The sequence below is a fragment of the Neomonachus schauinslandi genome, chromosome 11, assembly GCF_002201575.2.
Source record: "Neomonachus schauinslandi chromosome 11, ASM220157v2, whole genome shotgun sequence".
Classification (NCBI taxonomy): Eukaryota; Metazoa; Chordata; class Mammalia; order Carnivora; family Phocidae; genus Neomonachus; species Neomonachus schauinslandi.
Window position 1 is genome coordinate 52,181,841 of NC_058413.1, and position 19,191 is coordinate 52,201,031.

A 19,191-nucleotide genomic window follows, 5' to 3' on the forward strand; every position below is an offset into this window, starting at 1 on the left:
GTGGTAATAATTTTTAATCTAAAAGTAATATATATTCATTAAGGAAAATTTGAGTACAGAAAAGTAGGCAAAAGAAAAACATCACCTATGATCCTACTACCAAAACATCCCTGGCATGAACGTTCTGACCTATTTCCTTCTGATCTTTTTCTCTTTGTATAGATTTGGGCTTGTCTTTACATGTGGTACCGATCATGTTGTGCCTCCAGTTTTGTACCCTACTTTTTGACACTTACTGTTATATCTCAGGCTTCAGTTGCCTCCCTGCTGTTAAGTCCCTTGAGTTTGTACCAAGTTTATTTGGGCGTTCTCCTGTTCTGGGTCATGAATGGTTATTTCCATTTCGTTGCTTGTTTTTATTATTTTATGGGTTTTTCTATTATATAACTTAAAATTCACCATTTCAAGGGGCGCCTGGGTGCCTCATTCGTTGGGCGTCTGCCTTCAGCTCAGGTTATGATCCCGGGGTCCTGGGATTGAGCCCCACATCGGGCTCACTGCTCGGCCGGGAAGCCTGCTTCTCCCTCTCCCACCACCCCCCACCCTTGTGTTCCCTCTCTCGCTGTGTCTCTCTCTGTCAAATAAAAGATGACAGAGAGAGACACAGCGAGAGAGGGAACACAAGCAGGGGGAGTAGTTTTGTTTTGTCTGCTTCTCTTTTGATGGACACTTGGGTTGTTTCCACCTTTTGGATGTTGTGAATAATGTTTCCGTGAGTATTGGCTTACAAGTGTGTGTTTAGTCTTTGTTTTCCTGGAGGGGGAGATATATGTAAGGATGGGATTGCTGTGTCATATGGTAATTCTGTTTAACTTTTTGAGAAATTGCTAAACTCTTTACTTCTTAAATTATAAATAATGCTTAAATCTGTATGCATGAAGCTTTTTTAATTTTTATTTTATTTTTGCTTTTTTGATATTTTTACTTCTTTAATTACTTGAAGTGTCATTAGTCAACAGTTAGAGGGCATGGCAGTTTGAGGCATCATGCCAGATGCTGTCCAAAAGGATTGAACCCCTTTCCCTGCTTCCACGAGTGTTCGGGAATGCCCTTGTCACCAAACCCACATTGCACCGGGTATCTGACTGTTTTGAATCTTAGAGAAGAGACGTTGTCCATCTCCGCTGGAAGCGTACTGGCCACAGAGTGGCTTATCTGACATAGCTCCTGATCACCAGCCCTGAGTCCTTCTACCTCCCGATCTCCTTGTCCCTGATGCTGACCAGCCGAGTGCTCAGGTTCTGTTAGATCTGACTTCCCAACCCATCTTTGGTCTGTCCCTTTCTCCCCCCCCATCCACCCAGCAAAGATGAGGTTGATTTGGCATATAAAAGATGTTCTTTGGCTATAGCGCCTCCCCCTCCCTCTTTGCCTCCTCTTCAGAAGACCTAAGGCCTCTGTGGCACCATCCTACTTGGGCTGATTCTCACACCTTTCCTGTCTTTTCCTCCTGTTCTTCCCTCTCAGTTCTACAGCGAGTCGGGCATGCCTACCAAACACCTCTCGGACAGTGTGTGTGCCGTGTGTGGGCAGCAGATCTTTGTGGATGTCAGTGAAGAGGGCATCATCGAGAACACATATAGGCTGTCTTGCAATCACGTGTATCCTGCCTGGAGCCCCTTGGGCCTCATCTCTCTTGCCACATGCACATTCCAGTCAGGGAAGAGAGGGGGCGGCCATGACCCTGGCATACTGTCTAGATCTTTAAGTGCAGGAGAGTCACAAGAGGGCAGACATTTGGGTGATGTTCTCTGCCAGAGAAGCTGACACCCGGGAGTGGAAACTGCGGTCTCTCTCCCTCTTTCCTGCAGCTGGGAGCCCCTCCCATGTAAACAGAGTTTATAGCCTGACTGGATCCGAAAGGAGCCCGAAGCTGCACCAGCTGCCTCGAGGCTGGATCACTTATTGGGAGGAGCAGCCTCTGGCCAGATCCCTCAGTTTCAGAATCCAGTCCTCCTGAATAACATTTCCAGTATTTATCATGTGTGTGGGCAGCTCCTGTTCTGTGCCATGTATTATCTCTATTTTGCCCCATAACAACCCTTAAGATGGAGATCATTATCCTCACTTCACATGTGAGGAAGCAGGGTCAGAGAGAGGGGTGTGCCCAAGATTATACAGCTAAAAAGAGGGGAAGCCAGGATTTGAACCTTTCTCCAGAGCTAGTGCACGGGCACCTTGATGACGGGTATGGGGCTCAAGTGCCATCCTGGCTGCCCACCATTTCCCTTGACCAGTGGTGCTCAGATTCCACGAGTTCTGCATCCGTGGCTGGTGCATCGTGGGAAAGAAGCAGACGTGTCCCTACTGCAAAGAGAAGGTAGACCTCAAGAGGATGTTCAGCAACCCGTATCCTTTGTTTGGGAATGGGCAATGGGAAGAAAGTCCTGGCCAGTGTCACTTTGCCTTTGGGTCCTCCTGGGACCCTTCCTTGTCCCCCCTACCTTGGTACATATCCACCATTCCATTTGACTTGTGATCGAGGGAAGTTGTGGGTGGCACATGGGGCAGCTCAGATTCTCATCATCGTTCTGGATCCCTCAGGGGTAAATTGGTAGCAGTAGCAGCCTGTTTACTGTTTGCTTACTCTGCGCCTGGCACTGTGTTAAGTGCTTGGCCTATATTATCTCCAGCAACTTGATGACGTTGGTAATATTATCCTCATTTTACAAATGAAATGGTTTCGAGGTTGAAAAACCTATTCAAGGTTACATACCTAATGAGTGGGGCCTGACCTGTGACGTGTGGGGCCTGAGGCTGACTCTGTGCCTGTGCAGAGCCTGCAAGGTGCAGGGATGGCTGAGGGAGCCCTGTTCCATCCCCTCTCAACACGGGGCCGCCAGCCTTCCCCACTCTGCCCTCCCTCACCTTCCTCTTCCTCCTTACCACCTGTCTGTTGGAAGTTGCCCAGCCACTGCTCTGGTCCCCCCTTCGCTTCCCCTGGGATCTAGGGGCCCAGCTCTCTCCCCTCCCCTCTCCCGGCTGCCCTGTGTGCCAGGGTTCCCTATCCCCTGGACACTAGCTGGGCTGAGCAGGGACCACTGCATTCCCAGCACATTCCCACAGCCCCCAAACCAGAGGCTCTGGCCTGTCCCCTTAAGGTTCCTTGCCTGGTTCTTCTAGAGTCTAGTTCAAGAATGGTTAAGTAACTCCATGGTGAGGCTGAGGCTTAGGCTTGGGGCTTCCCCGCAGTTCCCAGGGATTGGGCCAGGCTGCTCTTTTCTGATGCTTTTGGAGAGGCTCCCCCACAGTGTCATGAGGTTTAATCTGTGCTTTCCACAGAGCTGGATTCCCAGACTCCCTCTCTAAGTGTCTTGCCCAGCATTTAGCTCTAAAGTGAAAGGAAGCGAACCCCTCTCTGGGGCCGCTGGGCCTCAGTAGGGCCTGGTGTTAGTGGTGCATGGGGAGTCCTTAGAGCCTCTGCCAGGGGTTATCCCCTGTGACTAGCCTCTTGCTCCCTGTTCCCTTCTGCCTCGGTCCCTAGACTCAGCCCCTTCCTTGACCTAGAAAACCTTCCATTTGGGACACTACAAGAACCTGTGAGGTTACCTTATCCCACTGCCCACGTCCCTGCAGCCATTGACACAGAGGAATTCACAGCAGTCTCAGACTCTGCTCTCACACCAGCAGGCCCATCTTCGAGAAGGCGTTATGGGAGGCTCTGTCCGCATGTTGGTCTTCGAGAGCTTAGTTTCACCTCTCCACCCTTCTCCCATGTCTGTCCTGTCTTCTGCAGTGGTCCCCTCTCCCCACCATGCCCCAGTCTCTGGGTTCAGCCCTCCTTTCTAACATGGAGAGGCTGGTGAGGGGGCTCCCTCTCCCTGTAGGCAGGCTGGTTTCTGTGAGGCAGCTGACAGTGCGGGCAGACCCTCTCACCCATCCCCTAGTCCAGCCCTAGCAGCTCTGACACATAGTCTCTTTAACGCGCTGACAGCTGGGAGAGGCCTCACGTCATGTATGGGCAACTGCTGGATTGGCTTCGGTACTTGGTAGCCTGGCAGCCTGTCATCATTGGCCTGGTGCAAGGCATCAACTACATCCTGGGCCTGGAATAGCCAGGAAGAAGAGCATCTGCCCGCTACGGACCTCAGGGCACTCTCCTCCCTGCCCTCCAAGACTTCCTGGGTGGGAAGGACTCAAAAGGGACCCTTGGGCCACTCAGGACCCCTCCGGCTGTGCCCGGGCTGGGGAGGGAGATGATGGAGAGCCAGCCAGTGGGGCTGTCAGCAGTGGGGGCTTTTTAAAAGAAAACTATTTTGATGACTATATTTAAAAACCTTTTTTATTGTGAAGCATAGGAATTGCCCCAACTCCTCCAGGCCTCGCCCTCCTTGCTTGAGCACGGCAGGAGCAGAGCCACATTTTTGGTTTAAAGGAGCCTTCTCATCTCTGGCTGAGAGCCTCAGCCTCCCTGCCCGCCACCCCCCCAGCCCTTCCTTCCCTCTGTGGGGCTCCAGCCTGCTTCACTCCGTGTGGGAGAGGTCATGGGCTCTGCCTCGTACCACAGATGCACGCTGCGGGAGGGGGAGGTGCCTTCCTTCTTCCCTGTCTGGGCCCCGCAGTCGGTGTTGTGTCCGATTCTGTCTTCCCTTGTCCAGGACCCGTAGACTGGTTTAGGCAAGTGGAACCTTGTCCTGACTTTTCCAGGGAGGGAAGCCCTGGGATCTCACAGTTCACTGAGGATTTGTTTGGGGGCAGCAGCTTGGGTAACCTGCCCCCAGCCAAGAACAGAGTCTGTCTGTGTGTAGTTGGGCCATGGGGACTATTATTGGCAGCAGTGATTGAAGGCGTCTTGTGCAATCTGACCCTTTAGCCTGGAAGTGGTGACACGCGCCAAAAGCCACTCTGCCACATCACTTCCTTCCTGGAAAGCGTGCGTGAGAGTGTGTGTGTGTGTCTGTTTGTGTGCCGCAGTAGAGCTATGACAGATAGGACTTCTCCCTGTCATCAGTGTTCCCTTGAAGCTGCCAGGGGATTCCCAGCCCAGGGAATAGCCCTCTGTCAACTTCCACATTTGTGGGTCCTGCCTGGGCCTGGCAGCAGGGGTGGTGGTGGGTGGGAAGAGAAGAGGGCAAGGCCCAGGCAAGTGTGGGTTCTAAAAAGAGGTTCCAGGTAGGCCCCAGCCCTGGCCCTAGGAGTTTTGAAGGAAGTGGGAGGGCAAACATGGGCCTCCAGCACTGGGTTCCTAGGGAATGTGGCCCAGCTGGGCCTGCCCTTCAAGCACAGCAAGAGCCAAGCAGGATCTTGTCACTCCATTCTGAATAAAGCTCCATGAGCTGGGTTGGAAAGCTGAACATCCATCTTGCTTTATTCTTCCCTGGGGTCCCTGGGAGTGCCTTGCCTTTGGTGCCTTTTGCTGTTCCCATTTGAGAGCTGGATCCTAGGGGTGGCTGGCCCCTTACCTGTGGGAATGGTGGGATACCAGACTCCTGTCCTGTGGCCGAAGGGCTCTGGAGCATCACTGGGTGACTCTCTCCTCACCACCTGAGGTGAAGTCTGTGCCCTGCCTGCTACCAACACACCTCCTGGGCCACCCTCGACTTTGGCTTTTCTCATCCGGCTGTGGCTTCCCCTGGTCCCCCACTGGTCATGTCAGTGGGCCCATCCTCAGTGGAATGGGGACCAGTTGAAGGGTCCAGGGATCATCCTTTCACTCTTGTCCCCCCTACACGTCAGGCTCATGTGAGAAGCCGAGACCAGGCTGTCCAAGGCTCTCTTTTCATACTTCAGCAAGTCTGGGTCCCTTGTCCTCCCCATAGCCCGACTCTTACCTTGGTTCCACTCCAAGGTGGAGTCCTCTCTCCTCTCCCTCCCATTCCCCAATGCCATCCCCAAAAGACTGTGTCTCAGAAGCCCCAAGCAGCCTTGCCTCCTGACCTAACAGCTGGAGATACTGGCGTTCCCAGGGAGGAGTTTCGTGATGCATCCTCCAAACCGAGCTCCATCTCCTGGCTTCCCTGGCTCTGTCCCCAGCATCCCATCCCCCTGATCAGAGACCACAAACCTCAGACACTTGGCTCTTGTCCTTCATGCTTGATCTGTGTGTGGACTGGGTCACCTGTCCTGGTCTTTCTGCTTCCACAGACACTGGCACGACTCCGATCATGAGTGCCGCCTCCAGCTTTGCATCCCCGGTGCCTCACGCGCCTCATAGTCCTCACCCTGCCACAGCCCCAGCTCCGCTTGTCCCGTCAGCCACCAGACTGGTGCATTTATATCGCTCTGTTGTTGCTGGAGCCGGCGCTAGGCTGCTTGCTCCTCCTCTTCCCCGGGAAGTGCCCTCCCCTCGTTTTAGGGCCAGCGCTCCAGCTCGTGTTCCAAGTCCTCAGCCTGGCTCTGAGAGGTTCCTGCACACAAGGCCGAAGAGTGCGGGCAGCACAGTTCCCGAGGCATGGCTCACGCGGGGCCGGACACAGCTGGACTGAGTGGAGCTTCAAGAAGGGGGGATTCTGAAAAAGAGGGCTCTTCAGGGCTTCTCAGGAGCCAGGTAGGGAGAAATCTACACTTCCTAGTGGACCTAGACCTGTAGTTCTGGCCAAGGGGCTGGGATGAGAGAGAAGCGAGAAGGCTTTGGGGGGGCGGGGAGAAGGGGATGGAGGAGGTTGGTGGTTGGAGGAAGTGGAGAGTCTGAGAAAGGCCAGGATGACAGGCTGGTGTGACATTGAGGCTGAAATGGGCAAAGTGATCCAACTTGGGGTCCCCAGTGCCTAGGAGAGTTGACCCCTTGAATAGAGGTGTGAATGTGAAAGAAGAAACATGAGGCCTGCTCACATGGACGCGAGGGCTGGTTCTGAAGAGCAAAGGTGGACGCCGAAGTCCTGATCCTTGGCTGGGACAGAAGAATCCACCTGTGAGAGACTCCTTCCTGAGTTCATCCCATCTGTGCCCCTGGGAGGGTGAAGCTGAAGGGGGCACTAAAGACCCAGTCTGATACCATGGGGAAACCTGGGAGTTAGCAGGAAGATTCCAAGCCAGCACGGATTTTGGCTTCAGAAGAGGTGCTGAGTACAGGCTGGTGTCATGCTTGTGTTAGTAACCTCTCTCAGTGACTCAGTGCTTGCTGATTCCCTGGCTACAAAAAAAGCGAAAGTGAAATAGAGGGGAGAGGGACAGTGCTTTCCCAGAAGGACTTCACTAATCCTGCCCTTCCCAGAACCAGCTCCAGCGAAGAGGGCTTTGCTTCTCTTTGTGACGGGGTAAGTCCCTGGCCCCTCTGTGGGTCCGTTTCTCCATCCCTATGATGAAGGGGTTAGGGTGGACTCATAATCAGCATAATGTTAATGGTACTAAGAGCTAGGGTGGGGAAGACTGTCACTAGACGGTCTGCAGCTTTGTTGCCAAGTGCTGAAAGAGCCCCAGCCTCTGCGGGATGCCTGGAGTGCCTGGCAGCCCATTTGGAGTTCAGACCAAGGCAGGGCTGTGGAGCCCCCAGGAAGGACAGGCCCATAGGAATGGCTGGGATCCAGCCACTGAGAAACTGAGAGAGAAGTAGTTTATTCATGTTCTCCTCCCCCAGCAGCCCAGAGAGGAAGTTGTTACAGATAAATAGAACCAGGCACGCCAGCTCCTGACACATCCGTCAAGACCATGAGACAGAACTGGACACCAGGTGGGACTTGATGCTGGCCTGGGGAGGCGGGATGGGGTCTGAGGACAGTAGGGAGCGGTGCGGGCGGCCCTGAGCCTTACCGCCCAGGGGAACTCCATTCTGCTATTGTGTTAGGGCTTTCAGCCTCTGTCCAGATGCTGTGGTTCTGGCTCCAGTCCAACGTCTCCCTGTGCTCCTTTCAAAAAGGGCCAAGATGTGGGTGGGGCCTGAGGATGACCCCCTTCTGCTCCTCCGATTCCCTGGGCAGAGCCCAGGAATCTCTGGGCCAGAGTTGCATCCAGGCCAGGATGCTGAGCATTCCTGGCAGTCAGACAGCAGTTGACCTCCATACTGTCCTGCCCTCAGATCGTAGCCCTTTGCTGGTCCTGCTTCTGTGTGCCCACATGGTCTGTCACCTGGCTGGAGCCACACCTATACCTCAGGCCACTGCCACTGCCTCAACTGGGATCACAAAGGACCCCTGCCCTTCCTGGCTCCCAACAGCTAAGCAGTGCCCAGCATTGGAGGTGACCTGGCCGGAAGTGGAAGTCCCACTGAGTAAGGAGCAATTCTGATGGGTGCCCAAAAGGACACAGGGGTCGGGGTGGGTTGTGGGCACAGAGGGTCCAAGAGTGGGGTTGACTGCTGAGCTGCCCCCTACCCCCACCTTCTGCCATGTAGCCCCACCAGCCAGGCCAGCTTCCCAGAGCATTCGGCACGTTCCCTCCCACCCAGCATGAGTGTGGGTGCAGGGCCCAGCTCCCGGGATGCTACCTATCCAATGGGATGGAGAGAATTCAGACACAAGGATGATCAGAGGACTCCCAGAGCCTTGACTGCAATAGGCTCTGAGGCCCAGTCCCCCCCTCCCCCGCCCAGCCCCCCCCTCCCCCGCCCAGCCCCCTTGCCCTCTGGCCACCTCAGAGGAGCAGTGGCCTCCTGCTGCTGCCTCCTTGGCCAGGGCTCCCAGTCACCAGAGCCGAGCACTAGAAAAGGTCATCCTGAAGAAACAGGCTCAGGAGTCCTCACCTGAACCAAGGACCCGTCCCCAGATCCCTCTTGTTCAGCCCTGGGCCTCCCGGTAGACAACCACACTTCCCCATTGGCAGACTTCCGCACCTGGCGGGTGTTCACAGCAGCACTCCAGGTTCCTGAACTGTGGGGCCTGAGGGGAGGGTGTGCTCTGCGCAAGAGCTAACTGCCACACCTATCCCTAGATGGAACGCTGACCTTGTCCTGTGCCGCCTGCAGCCGCTTCCCCTTCAGCATCCTCTACTGGCTGGGCAATGGCTCCTTCATCGAGCACCTCCCAGGTCGGCTGAGAGAGGGCAGCAGCAGGTGAGGGGCACAGTGGTGAGGCCGGCAGGAGGTTTGGGGGGGTGCCTTCTGCGGTCCTCTCTCATGGCCTTCCGTCCTCTGCTTCAGCAGGGAGTACCGGGGTGCACGCACCCAGCTACGGAGGGCCCTGGTGCTAGAGGAGCTGAGCCCCACCCTGCGCAACACCAACTTCTCCTGTGTCTTTGCTGATCCTGAGCAGACCGCCCAGCGTCACGTCATCCCAGCTCAGCTCTGGGTGAGCAACCTGAGGGAAGGTTTCCACGGACAGTAGGAGCAGTATGGGGAGGAAAGGGTGGGCTCAGCCCAGAGTGGCCACCAGCTAGTGTCCACCGTGCCCCCAAGTGGAACTTAGGACTCAGGCAGGCATGGCCTACAGGAAGGTGACAAGAGATGTCCCCACCCTTGGGCCTGATCCTTGTCTGCCTTCACTTCCCCAGGCTGGGCTGAAGACCGTCATGCCTTCTGTTCAAGAAGCCCCGCCCTCCAGCAGGTCCCCCCTGCCTCGTCATCGCGACAGGTGAACTCCAAAGCCTGGCTGAGTCGTCACCTCTTCACTGAGGTCTACATGCTCTTGCAGCGCTGGCCTCCCTCTAATGGACTGTCCCAGGGAAGGGATGGGATAAATGCTACTTCTGATCCACAGCTGCATCTTTGTCACACCTGGCAGGGCCCACAGTGGGCATGCATAAATGGTTTTTCAATGGAGGCATGACAACACCTGCTCTGTCATTTAAGCCATTGTTCCACTTACAGGACTTGGCTCATCCTAGGAGGGAGTGTGGGAAGAGAGGGACTGTCAGAATCTAAAGACAAAACCAGGGGACACTGGTCCTGAAAAGAGAAATGTAAGATCCTATGGCCCTAGAAAGGCCAGGAGAAAGGATTGGAGGTAAGGCAGGTAGTTAGTTGGGAAAACTTGGCAGGGACAAAGATGTGCTCTAAGTTTCCCTTTTCCCACACAGATCAAGACCGCTCAGCACTTAAGGGAGAAAAATAGACTTTATTTACAAGTAATAACATTTAGAAAAGATCCATCCCTGGCCCTTAAAAACCTTCCCATCACTCCAAATCCCACCCCAGTGTAAGTCTGGGGAAGGTGAGGGATGAGCTGCAGCTGAAGGCTGTCCCCCACCCCCGCTGCTGCACCCAGGCTTGGGGCCCATTTGTTCTGGAAAAGAGCATCATCTGGGCATCTGAGCCCTTGGGTGGATGGGAGCACCTCTGGGTGCACCCACTAGGGTCAATACCCAGTCTTGGACTTTAAAAGTGAAGGGCCCTGCAGGTGCAGCAGGGACCAGGGCCTGCTCCTCCAGTGGTCCCTCTTCTGGATCCAGAGGCGGACTGACTCGGCCCTTAGGCCCAGCCACTCAAAGCCAGCCTCAAGTCTGGTTATGATGGAGAAGTGACTTTGCTCTAAGAAAACATGAGGCAAGGTAGGGAGAAGACCCAGACTCTCCAGGCCTCCGGGGCCAACTCTGAGGACACATCTGTTCACCTGGCGAAGGCTCTGGTGAACATCCAGGTACCAGGCCGGGGTGTGGGCAGGCATCACTGTCTCTAGGGGTCTGGCCACTGTTGGCCTGGGAGCTGAGAGAAGGCACTGAAAGGGACAGTAGAAGGAAAAGGACCAGGCGAGGTCGGCATTGAGGACACAGGTGGGGCCTCTCACTGGTCCTGGCCCTTTAGTGCTTTGCCTGAAAGAGAGAAACACCGTCACGTGGCTGGACACTTGGGATGCCCGCCTGCACCAGATGGCTCAAGGAGGCCTCTTTCAACTTCCACCACCCCTGGACTAGGATCCCTTCCTTGGGGCTGACCTGGACACATCGACCTTGAGCTTATCAATTGCCAGCTTAGGCCTAGGCAGCCCCGGGTCTCCTCTCCTCCATGAGCAGGTAACCAAGACAGGGAGCGCCCAACACTTAGCCCCCCTCCAGCGGCCTAGCTGGGCCCTGCCTTCACCCACTTTCCTAAGAGTCCACCAGCCCCTTCCCTGTCAGTGCCTCCACCTTGCCCTTGGCCCGAGGGGTGGCAGCGAGGGCGGCGGCCGTGGCGGCGCTGGCTGCCGTGGTGGCGATGCGTGGAGAGCGGCGAATGCCGCTGCGGCTGGTGGGGGACGCCTTGGACAGGGCTTTCTTTGAGGCTCCCCTCCGCAGCAGGCTGTTCCCGAGCTTCTTGGGCGTGTTGAGGATGCTGAAAGCCATGGACTGGCGGCGGTCAGCCTGTCGCGGAGGGAGGGGCTGTCAAACAGGGCTGCACTTGGGCCCTGACACCAAGGCCCCTCCAGGGGCTCCCTCCAGCCCCCCACTCACCTGTTTAACAGCCGGAGCGGCAGCTTTCTTCTGGGCCTCTGTAGTGCTCTGTTTGCGCCCTTCATGTCGGTCCCGGGGAGTCACGGGGCGGGGGAAACAGCTGGTGGCCTTCTTAGACTGTGGGGGAGAGGGTCACATCCAAAGCCAGACGTGGGTCTCAGAGCTGAGTGGACCTTGTAAGTCAACACTCGCCGCGCCCCCCCCCCTCCCCCGCCGCTTCCCAACAGTCCCCGCATCAAGCCCTCAGCTCCCCTTTAATCTACTTTTCCAACTTGGGGAGCTGGGCTAGTACCGGGCAGGCTGCTAGACAGAACAAAAGAGGAGCCAGGGGCGTGTACCTCAGGGGTCCCGGGGCCCTGCTGGGGCTCCGAGGAGACCCGTTTGCGCTGCTGCCGGGTGGTGATGCCCGCGGCCTCGGCTATCTGGGCTGGCTGCATGCTGGCTCGGCGCAGGGTCTCCCGGGGGTCCCCGGTCTTCATCTCCTCGTCTGTGATGGTAGCCAGGCTCAGGGAAGGCTGCGTGGAGCAGGAGGGAGGGGTCAGGGGGACAGGCCCACCCCGCAACTCCTCACAGGCCTGTCGCGGAGGGCAGCTCAGGCCTTCCTGGGGCCGAAGGCCTCCCTTGCCAGTGTCTTCCTTTTTGCTGTGCAGGATGGCCGCAGGAGGAGGCTGGGGCCGACCTCCTCCTCCACACTCAAGCCCGCCCGTGGTGACTTCACCCCGACCTCTTCTCTGCCAGCTAGTGCATGGACACCGAAGGTCACCCTCTGCAGCACGCCAGAGACCCGGGGCCCGAGCTCACCCTGGACTCCAGGGGGTAGCAGGTCTTCAAGTGGGGGGGGCACACCCGGTTGCGCTGCTGCAGCTCTGCAATGCGGTTCCAGTCGTCCAGCTGCTCGGGCTCATCCTGGCAAGTGCCCACGTAGAAGCTGTTCCTTCCTGTGGAGGGCAGGGAGATGGGAGCAGGGGGTGCTGGAAGGCCAGGAAGAGTGAGGGTAGCGGCAGCAGGCCACCCCTGGTCCCGGGCCTCTTGCCAGCCGTTGCGTCCACCACTCCTGTCCCGTGGACTTCAGGCTTAGGGCCTCAGAGTCCTGCTCTGCTCAGTGCTGCAGATCCAGGAGTGGGGCTCACGGACCATTTCTACCCTGGGGACTAGCTCAGTGCTCTCCCCCTGAGGAGGTCAAAAGAGATCCTCTACAGAGGCTGTGACACCTTAGAGGAACTAACTGAGGACCAGGAATTGATACCTAGGGGGTCCTGGAGGGCAAGAGCCTTCAAGAATAATCTAAGAACACTGGCCCAGCAGGGCTCTTCCGGCACCCCTTACCCCCGAGACAGGGTGAACGGAGGACCTGAGCTGAGCATCACTATCAGGCTGGGAATCCCAGGCTCCTTGCACGAACATTTCCCGTTCACCCTGGCTGAGATGAGCAGCAGCCTGAGGGGCAGGCGAGGTGTTGGAAGGTAACCAGCCTTTAGGTTGTCAAAGTGTGTCCCTTTCCTGTGCCAGGATCTGCTTCTTGTCTCATCTTTGTGTGTTTCAAGCCCCTATGGTCCCCTCACCTGGAGGGGCCCCACTGGATACCCCAGCCTGGGAGCGGCGAGCAGAGCTGCGAGTGGTGGGCCGGTAGCCAGGCAGGCTGAGCAGAGCCGAGTTGCCATCGTCAGGAGAGCCCAGGCGGGCTAGAGACTGGGTAGAAGAGGTGGCTCGTGGGCCGGCCTGGGAGGCAGGGGCTGACTGTGTGCTGTAGAAGGATGAATTGGCGCTGTCCGGCTCTTCCACATCTAGCTTCTGGAAGAGAGAATGAATCTGGTGGGGTGGGGCCCTGACAGTATAAAGCAGCCTCCCATTCCTCTTCGTAAAATGCCTGTGTTCCCATACCGCTTTGCAGGGATCCTTAGCTGCACATCTGTAAGAAATGGACCTTGTTGCTAAGAATCCTGCATTCTCTCTTGCCTATTGACAGTGCTTTGAAGGAGGGAAGGCAGAGTGTTTATCAGACCATTTTAGAATCCAGGTGTAGAAAAATAAAGTGATCGGCCTCCAGGTCACAGCTAGCAGGTGGCAGAGTCGGGGCTGGAATGCTTGTCTCCTGGGCTAGTCAGGCTCATCCCACAGCCTTCACCGTCCCTCATCCCGAGCTTGCCACGGCCTGCCCACCTTTTAGTTCTCCAGCTTCTTGGTAGCAGAGGGCAACCCACACGAAAGAGGTACCTGCTGCATCAAAGGTACCTCCCCACTCCCCAGCCTCCTCAGGATACGGAAACAAGGGCCAGCCAGAGTCCCCATCCTAGCAGGCAGCCCTCTGGGTGGCCACAACACATCTCAGCCACCCAGGAGGTGTGCTGGAGGCCCACAGCTGGACTGTAACTTCTCCATATTCTCTCCCTTCAGCCTGCACAGGGTCAGTGCTACCCATGGAAAGAAAGCAGCCTTAGAGCCAGCAGGCATCCAATTCCAGCCTTGCCCCTCTTACAAAAGAGGCCTCGCAAGTCCCTGTATTTCTGGGGATCTCAGTTTTCCCATCTGTAAGATATGGACCCTCGGGAGGCTATTGTGAGGACCCGATGGGCAAGATGCCCTTAACGAGCAAGTGAGCATGACTGGCCTGGAGCCCCACTCCCAGCAGCCTGACCTTCGTCATGGTGATGTTGATGATTTGTGTGGTGCGTCGACGAGCGGAGCGGGTCTTCCGGCCTGAATCCAGGAAGACGTCCCCCAGGGAGTCCAGGCTGCTTTCCAGTGGGGCCTGTCCCCGAGCAGGGATCGGGGTGAAATAGAGAGACTCCAGGGATTCTACCTTGGGGGGCAGGCGCTGGGAGATGGGTGAGGCTGGCTCTCCAGGGATGCTGGTGCCATCTGGCTGAGTTCGAGGCAGCTTGCTGGAGAAAAGGCATTTTGGTTCATCCCTTTGCTCCGAAGGGATTACCCTTACTACAAGCAGACCAGGTCAAGCACCCCATTCTCACTCTGAATTTTGAGAGGCACCCAGGAAAGCACTTACCCTGCGCCCTCCCTTCACTCCACTCTCCATTCCTGGTGAGCCCCTCTACTCCCATGGTTCTCTAGCTCCTTAATACTGGCAACTCCTGGACTCCACTGTCCCAGACATCCCCACCTGGACAACTAGCTCCACGGTGAGTATGTCCAAACTAAGTCCATCCGTCTATTCCTCCTGGATCTCCTACTTCACGGAACGGGAGCAGCCTCCAGCTGGGCCCCCCCAGCCATGAACATGGGTACAGTCCTACCCAACAGCTCACCTAACCACACCCCAATCCGCTCACATCCCCTTGGCCAGGTCCGCCTCTCCTCTCACCTAGACCTGGTGGCACCTGAGGGGAGGCGCCAGCCTGGTGACAACCAGGGACTCAAGCCAGGCTGCCCGGGGTTCAAGCCTGCCTCTACCACTGTGGGACCTTGGGCAAATGACTGCCCCTCTATGCCCCAGTCTCATCTGTTGAAAGAGATAATCATGGAACCTACCTCAGAGGACTGTGAGGAGTAAATAAACGCATTAATATTTTGCGGGTGTTTTTGTAACAGTATTGACACATTTCTCTCAGCTTCTTCGCTGGCTATGAGTGTAAGCTTTCTAAGCTGCAAACTGAACCACATACTCCTTCCTTTCAGACTCTTTCGAGGTCCCTCACTGCCCCTAGGATCAAGTCTAAACTTCAATGGGGATCCCAGCGAGCCCTCCTCACCTCACTTGCCAGCCCAGCCAGGCTCTTTCTTGGCCTCTACCCTCTGCTCCCCTCCATTCACCAGGCCCACACACCTTCTTCAGCTCCTTTGCAGACTCCGAGTAGAAGTGACAGCCTCCAGGAAACCCCTTCTGACCACTTGGTTTCCTTTTACTCCCATTGTGCCCTATACAAACATGCATCTACCACCTGGGACCAGTTTCCTTACTCTTCTCTATGAATAAGCTCCCAGAGGGCAAAGGGACCACATCTTTATCTCACTAGGCCCAGTGGCCAGGACACAGCCTGACAAACAGTAGGCACTCAGTGACAAGAGGGCAGCAGCGTGCCTCACCTGGTGATAGTGAGGGGAGTCCCCTCCTCACAGCTCAAATCCAGGCTGTCAATACTCAAGTCCAGCTGAGGCTTAGCCTGGGGCTCCCGGCTCTTTAGGGCATCGGTTGCCACCTGGAACTTGCCCAGATCTCGAAGCTGCTGGTCAGCATGGGCAACCTGCAAAGGAGAGGGCCAAGGAGAGTGAAGACAAGCCTCAGGCAGGGGCAGCCCGGGAGAGGGGGGGCACAGGGGTCCGACGTAACAGGGGTGAGGGAGTCAGTGCAAGCAGATACTTACCTGTGCCTCCAGGCTGCGCACCTGGGCGGTGAGGTGGCGGCAGGTCTGCTCAGCCTCCTTGGTCTTCAGCCCTGCCTGCTGCAGCTCCCGGCCCAGCCGCTCAGCTTCAGCCCGCAGCTCTTTGTTTTCCTTCTGCAGCTGCTCCAGGCCCCGGAGCTGTTCCTGTAGCTCTTGGTTCTGCTGTTTCTTGGCATCATAGTGGGTCTTGGCTTTTTCCATCTACATGGGCAGACAGGGTGGGTGGGGTGGTGGGGGGGCAGGAGAGGGTGGGCAGTGGGGCGCTGGGGGCACCGGGGGCGCCTCACCTGTAGCTTGTAGTGCTCAGCTGCCTGCTCCTTCTGGTTCAGCTGGGCCTGCAGCTCATTCAGCTGGGCCTGGAGGCGTTGGGCCTCTTGCTGGCTCTCCCCTCCCTGGGCCTGGAAGGCATGACAAACGCTGACTGGGGTGGCTGGTCTGTCTGCTCCACCCAAATCCCTGACTTGCCCTAAGATCCTGGGCTCTATGGGTGTTCTCAGACTCCTGTATTCTCTCTCACGACATGCACAAAAAATCCTGCCCCAACTCCCACCTAATTTGGACACACCACACACCCCTCAAGGTCCACATTCTGCAAGAGCTTTCCCTGTCCAGCTATGCCATTTCTGGCAGAGTTCTGACAGCCCTATCTTTGCTTTCTTTGTGACCAAGCACAAGCTTGGCACCCTCGTACTTGGCAGTCATCACCTCCAGCTCCCGGGCAGTGTTCTGTGCTTCCCTCCCCAAGGAGACTCCCTACTCCCCAACGGGGACCGAGCCTCAGGAACACCTGGGTACAGAGCACGAAGCTAGGCACTTGGCACATGAGCTCTCTGAGGGCTCGTGATCTCTCTTTCTCCTCAAAACCACTGTGGGAAGTAACTTCATCCCCATTTTAGAGATGAAGAAACTGAGCTCAGAAATGTAAACATACTGATCAGGATCATAGCACAGTAAAATTTGAGGCTTGGTCCAGCTGACTCCAAAGCCTGTGTGGGCTCATTTACGATGCTGCACTGCCTCCTGTCCAGACCACAGACTCCTTGGGAGCAGGGCCCAAATCCAGTTCTTGGACCCTCTGTGCAATGCCAGTGAGTGCTTAGCTTGTAGTAGACACTGGACTACCTGGCCTTACCTCTCCTGCATCTCCTGGCCCCAGGAAGGCCCCCAAATGGAGCATAATAAGCATCTGGGTTGTTTTTAAGATTTTATTTATTTGAGAGAGAGAGAAAGCGAGAGAGAGCACAAGTGAGGAGGAGAGGGAGAAGTAGGCTCCCCATTGAGCAAGAAGCCTGATGCAGGGCTCGATCCCAGGACTCCAGGATCATGACCTGAGCTGAAGGCGGGTGCTTAACTGACTGAACCACCCAGGTGCCCCAGTTTGTTTGTTTTTAAGATTTATTTATGTATTTGAGAGAGAGAGAGAGTATGAGCGGGAGGGGCAGAGGGAGAAGGGGAGAGAAACTCAAGCAGAGTCCATGCTGAGCGCAGAGCCCAACATGGGGCTCGATCTCATGACCCTGAGATCACGACTTGAACCCAAACCAAGAGTCAGACACTTAACTGCCTATGACACCCAGGTGCCCCAATAAACATGTTTATCACACAATTATGGCAGGGAAGAGAGCTGAAAATATTAAGAATATTAAGTTGCTGGGACGCCTGGGTGGCTCCGTCGGTTAAGCATCTGCCTTTGGCTCAGGTCATGATCCCAGGGTCCTGGGATGGAGCCCCGCATCAGGCACTCTGCTCAGCGGGGAGTCTGCTTCTTCCTCTCCCTCTGCCCCTCCCCCCCTGCTTGTGTTCTCTCACGCTCTGTCAAATAAAATCTTCAAAAAATATATCAAGTTGCACTATCATATTAAATGTTGAGGACACTCCTCGAGGCTAGGCTGTCTAGAGCAGTGCTATCCAAAGAACTTTCTACAGTGATGGAAATGTTCTGTATCTGCCCTGTCCAGTATGGTAGCCCTAGCCATATGTAGCTACTAAGCAAGGGAAATGAAGTAGCGTGACAGAGGAGTGGAATTTTTAATTAATCAAACCACACAGGACTAGGAGCTACTGTAGTGGAGAATGAAGGTCTGAGGAATGGGAGTCATTCTCGTCTTCCCTCGAGAGCTCCAACAAGGCACACGCAAGGGCTCCTGGAGCCACAGGCAGGTGTATGGCTGTCAGGCCCTCCTCTGCCCCAACGCCCACCACAGCCCAAGGGCTTATAGAGCATCTTCCCTCCCCCAGCCTTGCTCTGGGGCTGAGGGAGGACGACCCACGCCCCACTGTATCTCACCTTCAGCTTCTGTTGTTGCACCTTGCTGGCTTGGTCGTGGTCAGCTAACTTCTTACTCAGTTCTTCCACCTGGAGCAGGGGAAGAAAAGAAGACTCAGAAGGCCTTCCCCTGTATGTCCAGAGAGATTAGGACCTTTCCCCCAGATAAACCCCAGTGTTCCTAGAAGAAACTTTGGTCCTTTCTCTGGCCTCCAATTAGGGAACAGCCTCCGCTTAGGCTGGTTGGCAGGACCTGAATGAGGCGACCCAATTGGCAGGGGCTGCCAGATGGCCCGTGCTCACCTCTGTCCCCAGCCTGCAGAGACAGGCCTGCCGGAGCCCTGCAGCCTCCAGATTCAGCAGAATTGAAATCTGGGGAGCTGACACCCCACTACCACCTACTGCCACTGTTCCCAGCCCCAGCCTTCCCGGGTTGGGGACAGGCACGACCGAGTCTGTAATTCTAACAGACAATAATGAATACCCAACATTCCTCCTCCAAACTGCCAAGGCCCACAGATGCTCAGACCCCTTCCCAATCTCCGCAGGCTGTTAGGGCTGGTGCCAGCAACGTGGCCGCTGGGGTTAGCACTGGGAAGCAGATTGCCAGACAACAGCAGGGGCAGCCCTTCTACCCCAAGCCCACCCCACTCCCACAGAGAAGAAGAGCAGAGGGAGGGAGGAGTCGAGAGGGAGCCTAACAGCCACGAGCAGGGCTGGCTCCTCCAGGCGTTCCGGGAGCTCAAGCAGTAACGGCAGAGACGAGAGGCAAGAGGCCATTGCTGACTGTTTGCTATTCGGTGTGACTGTCCCCATCATCTCAGGCTCCCTAGAGGCGGCGACGGAAGGAGGGGAGGGCCTGATTCCTCAGCAGGCCCGAAGTGACTGAGTAGGAGGGGTGGTGGAGAAAGGGCGCTCCTGCTAAATACCAGCGCAACAGCCTCGATGTCAAGGGCAGCACAGGGAGATCCTTGTGAGGGCCCGGCAGCCAGGCCCAGCCACCTCCTGTCTCCCGCCAGGCTTGGCCTTCCTGCTCCCAGACAGCTCTAGCTCACGCTCGGGGTTAAAGGCCCAGAGGGTGATGGGCAGGCGTCCCATGCTCACAACCCTCCCTGACCTGAGAGGGCTGCTTTCATGTCACCTTTAGGGCTTCTGCGGGAAAGAAGGGGGCCGCGTTAAACGAGGCCCACAGTCACTTTGCCGCTCCTCTTAGTTTGGCACTCAGGCTCGGAACAGAACTTGGAGATTTGGTAATCCCAAGGAATGCCGGTCACCAGTTCGGACATGGTTAAGATGAAGCCTACCCTACCCCTCATCGCTGACAGGCAGATGAGAGAAGGGACAGAAGGA

At 56.2% G+C, this 19,191-nt stretch overlaps 3 protein-coding genes across 10 annotated transcripts in view; 2 read left to right on the plus strand and 1 right to left on the minus strand.

Annotated features, from left to right (window-relative positions):
• RNF121 (ring finger protein 121) overlaps nucleotides 1-6,107 on the plus strand; it is an 83,898-nt gene extending 77,791 nt beyond the window's left edge. For both annotated transcript variants that reach the window (XM_021704618.2, XM_021704619.2), the window contains 3 exons: nucleotides 1,468-1,601; nucleotides 2,248-2,349; nucleotides 3,935-6,107. In XM_021704618.2, coding sequence (XP_021560293.1) covers nucleotides 1,468-1,601; nucleotides 2,248-2,349; nucleotides 3,935-4,055 — 357 coding nt within the window. In that variant the 3' untranslated portion in view covers nucleotides 4,056-6,107. The remainder of the gene's footprint in view (nucleotides 1-1,467; nucleotides 1,602-2,247; nucleotides 2,350-3,934) is intronic.
• Nucleotide 6,108: 1 nt separating this feature from the next.
• On the plus strand, nucleotides 6,109-9,655 carry LOC110593357 (interleukin 18 binding protein). Of its 4 annotated transcripts, XM_021704623.1 has the most exons (7): nucleotides 6,469-6,487; nucleotides 6,705-7,196; nucleotides 7,520-7,609; nucleotides 7,955-8,146; nucleotides 8,806-8,926; nucleotides 9,014-9,161; nucleotides 9,364-9,655. In XM_021704623.1, the coding sequence occupies exons 3-7, from the start codon at nucleotides 7,588-7,590 to the stop codon at nucleotides 9,445-9,447; spliced, it is 567 nt and encodes a 188-aa protein (XP_021560298.1). In that variant the 5' UTR covers nucleotides 6,469-6,487; nucleotides 6,705-7,196; nucleotides 7,520-7,587; the 3' UTR covers nucleotides 9,448-9,655. The 4 variants fall into 4 exon arrangements, with proteins under 4 accessions (XP_021560297.1, XP_021560296.1, XP_021560299.1 ...); XM_021704622.2 differs by having other exon boundaries at nucleotides 6,109-7,196; nucleotides 7,517-7,609; XM_021704621.2 differs by having other exon boundaries at nucleotides 6,109-7,196.
• A 258-nt stretch (nucleotides 9,656-9,913) lies between these two features.
• NUMA1 (nuclear mitotic apparatus protein 1) overlaps nucleotides 9,914-19,191 on the minus strand; it is a 39,653-nt gene continuing 30,375 nt past the window's right edge. For 2 of the 4 annotated variants that reach the window (XM_021704614.2, XM_021704616.2), the window contains 11 exons: nucleotides 17,863-17,931; nucleotides 15,863-15,973; nucleotides 15,558-15,776; nucleotides 15,280-15,437; nucleotides 13,874-14,120; nucleotides 12,801-13,029; nucleotides 12,040-12,176; nucleotides 11,577-11,753; nucleotides 11,239-11,355; nucleotides 10,936-11,148; nucleotides 9,914-10,620 (listed from right to left, as the gene is read on the minus strand). In XM_021704614.2, the coding sequence (XP_021560289.1) occupies nucleotides 10,609-10,620; nucleotides 10,936-11,148; nucleotides 11,239-11,355; nucleotides 11,577-11,753; nucleotides 12,040-12,176; nucleotides 12,801-13,029; nucleotides 13,874-14,120; nucleotides 15,280-15,437; nucleotides 15,558-15,776; nucleotides 15,863-15,973; nucleotides 17,863-17,931 (1,689 nt within the window). In that variant the 3' untranslated portion in view covers nucleotides 9,914-10,608. The remainder of the gene's footprint in view (nucleotides 10,621-10,935; nucleotides 11,149-11,238; nucleotides 11,356-11,576; nucleotides 11,754-12,039; nucleotides 12,177-12,800; nucleotides 13,030-13,873; nucleotides 14,121-15,279; nucleotides 15,438-15,557; nucleotides 15,777-15,862; nucleotides 15,974-17,862; nucleotides 17,932-19,191) is intronic. The other 2 variants (XM_021704615.2, XM_021704617.2) reach the window with 2 other exon arrangements.

What these genes read in the sequence shown, in the direction of transcription:
- LOC110593357 (XM_021704622.2), top strand. Translation starts at nt 7,588, where the DNA reads ATGAGACAGAACTGGACACCAG. An exon ending in GAGACAGAACTGGACACCAG is followed by an intron (nt 7,610 to 7,954) that starts GTGGGACTTGAT and finishes TCCTGCCCTCAG; the next exon opens with ATCGTAGCCCTTTGCTGGTC. An exon ending in CTGAGAGAGGGCAGCAGCAG is followed by an intron (nt 8,927 to 9,013) that starts GTGAGGGGCACA and finishes CCTCTGCTTCAG; the next exon opens with CAGGGAGTACCGGGGTGCAC.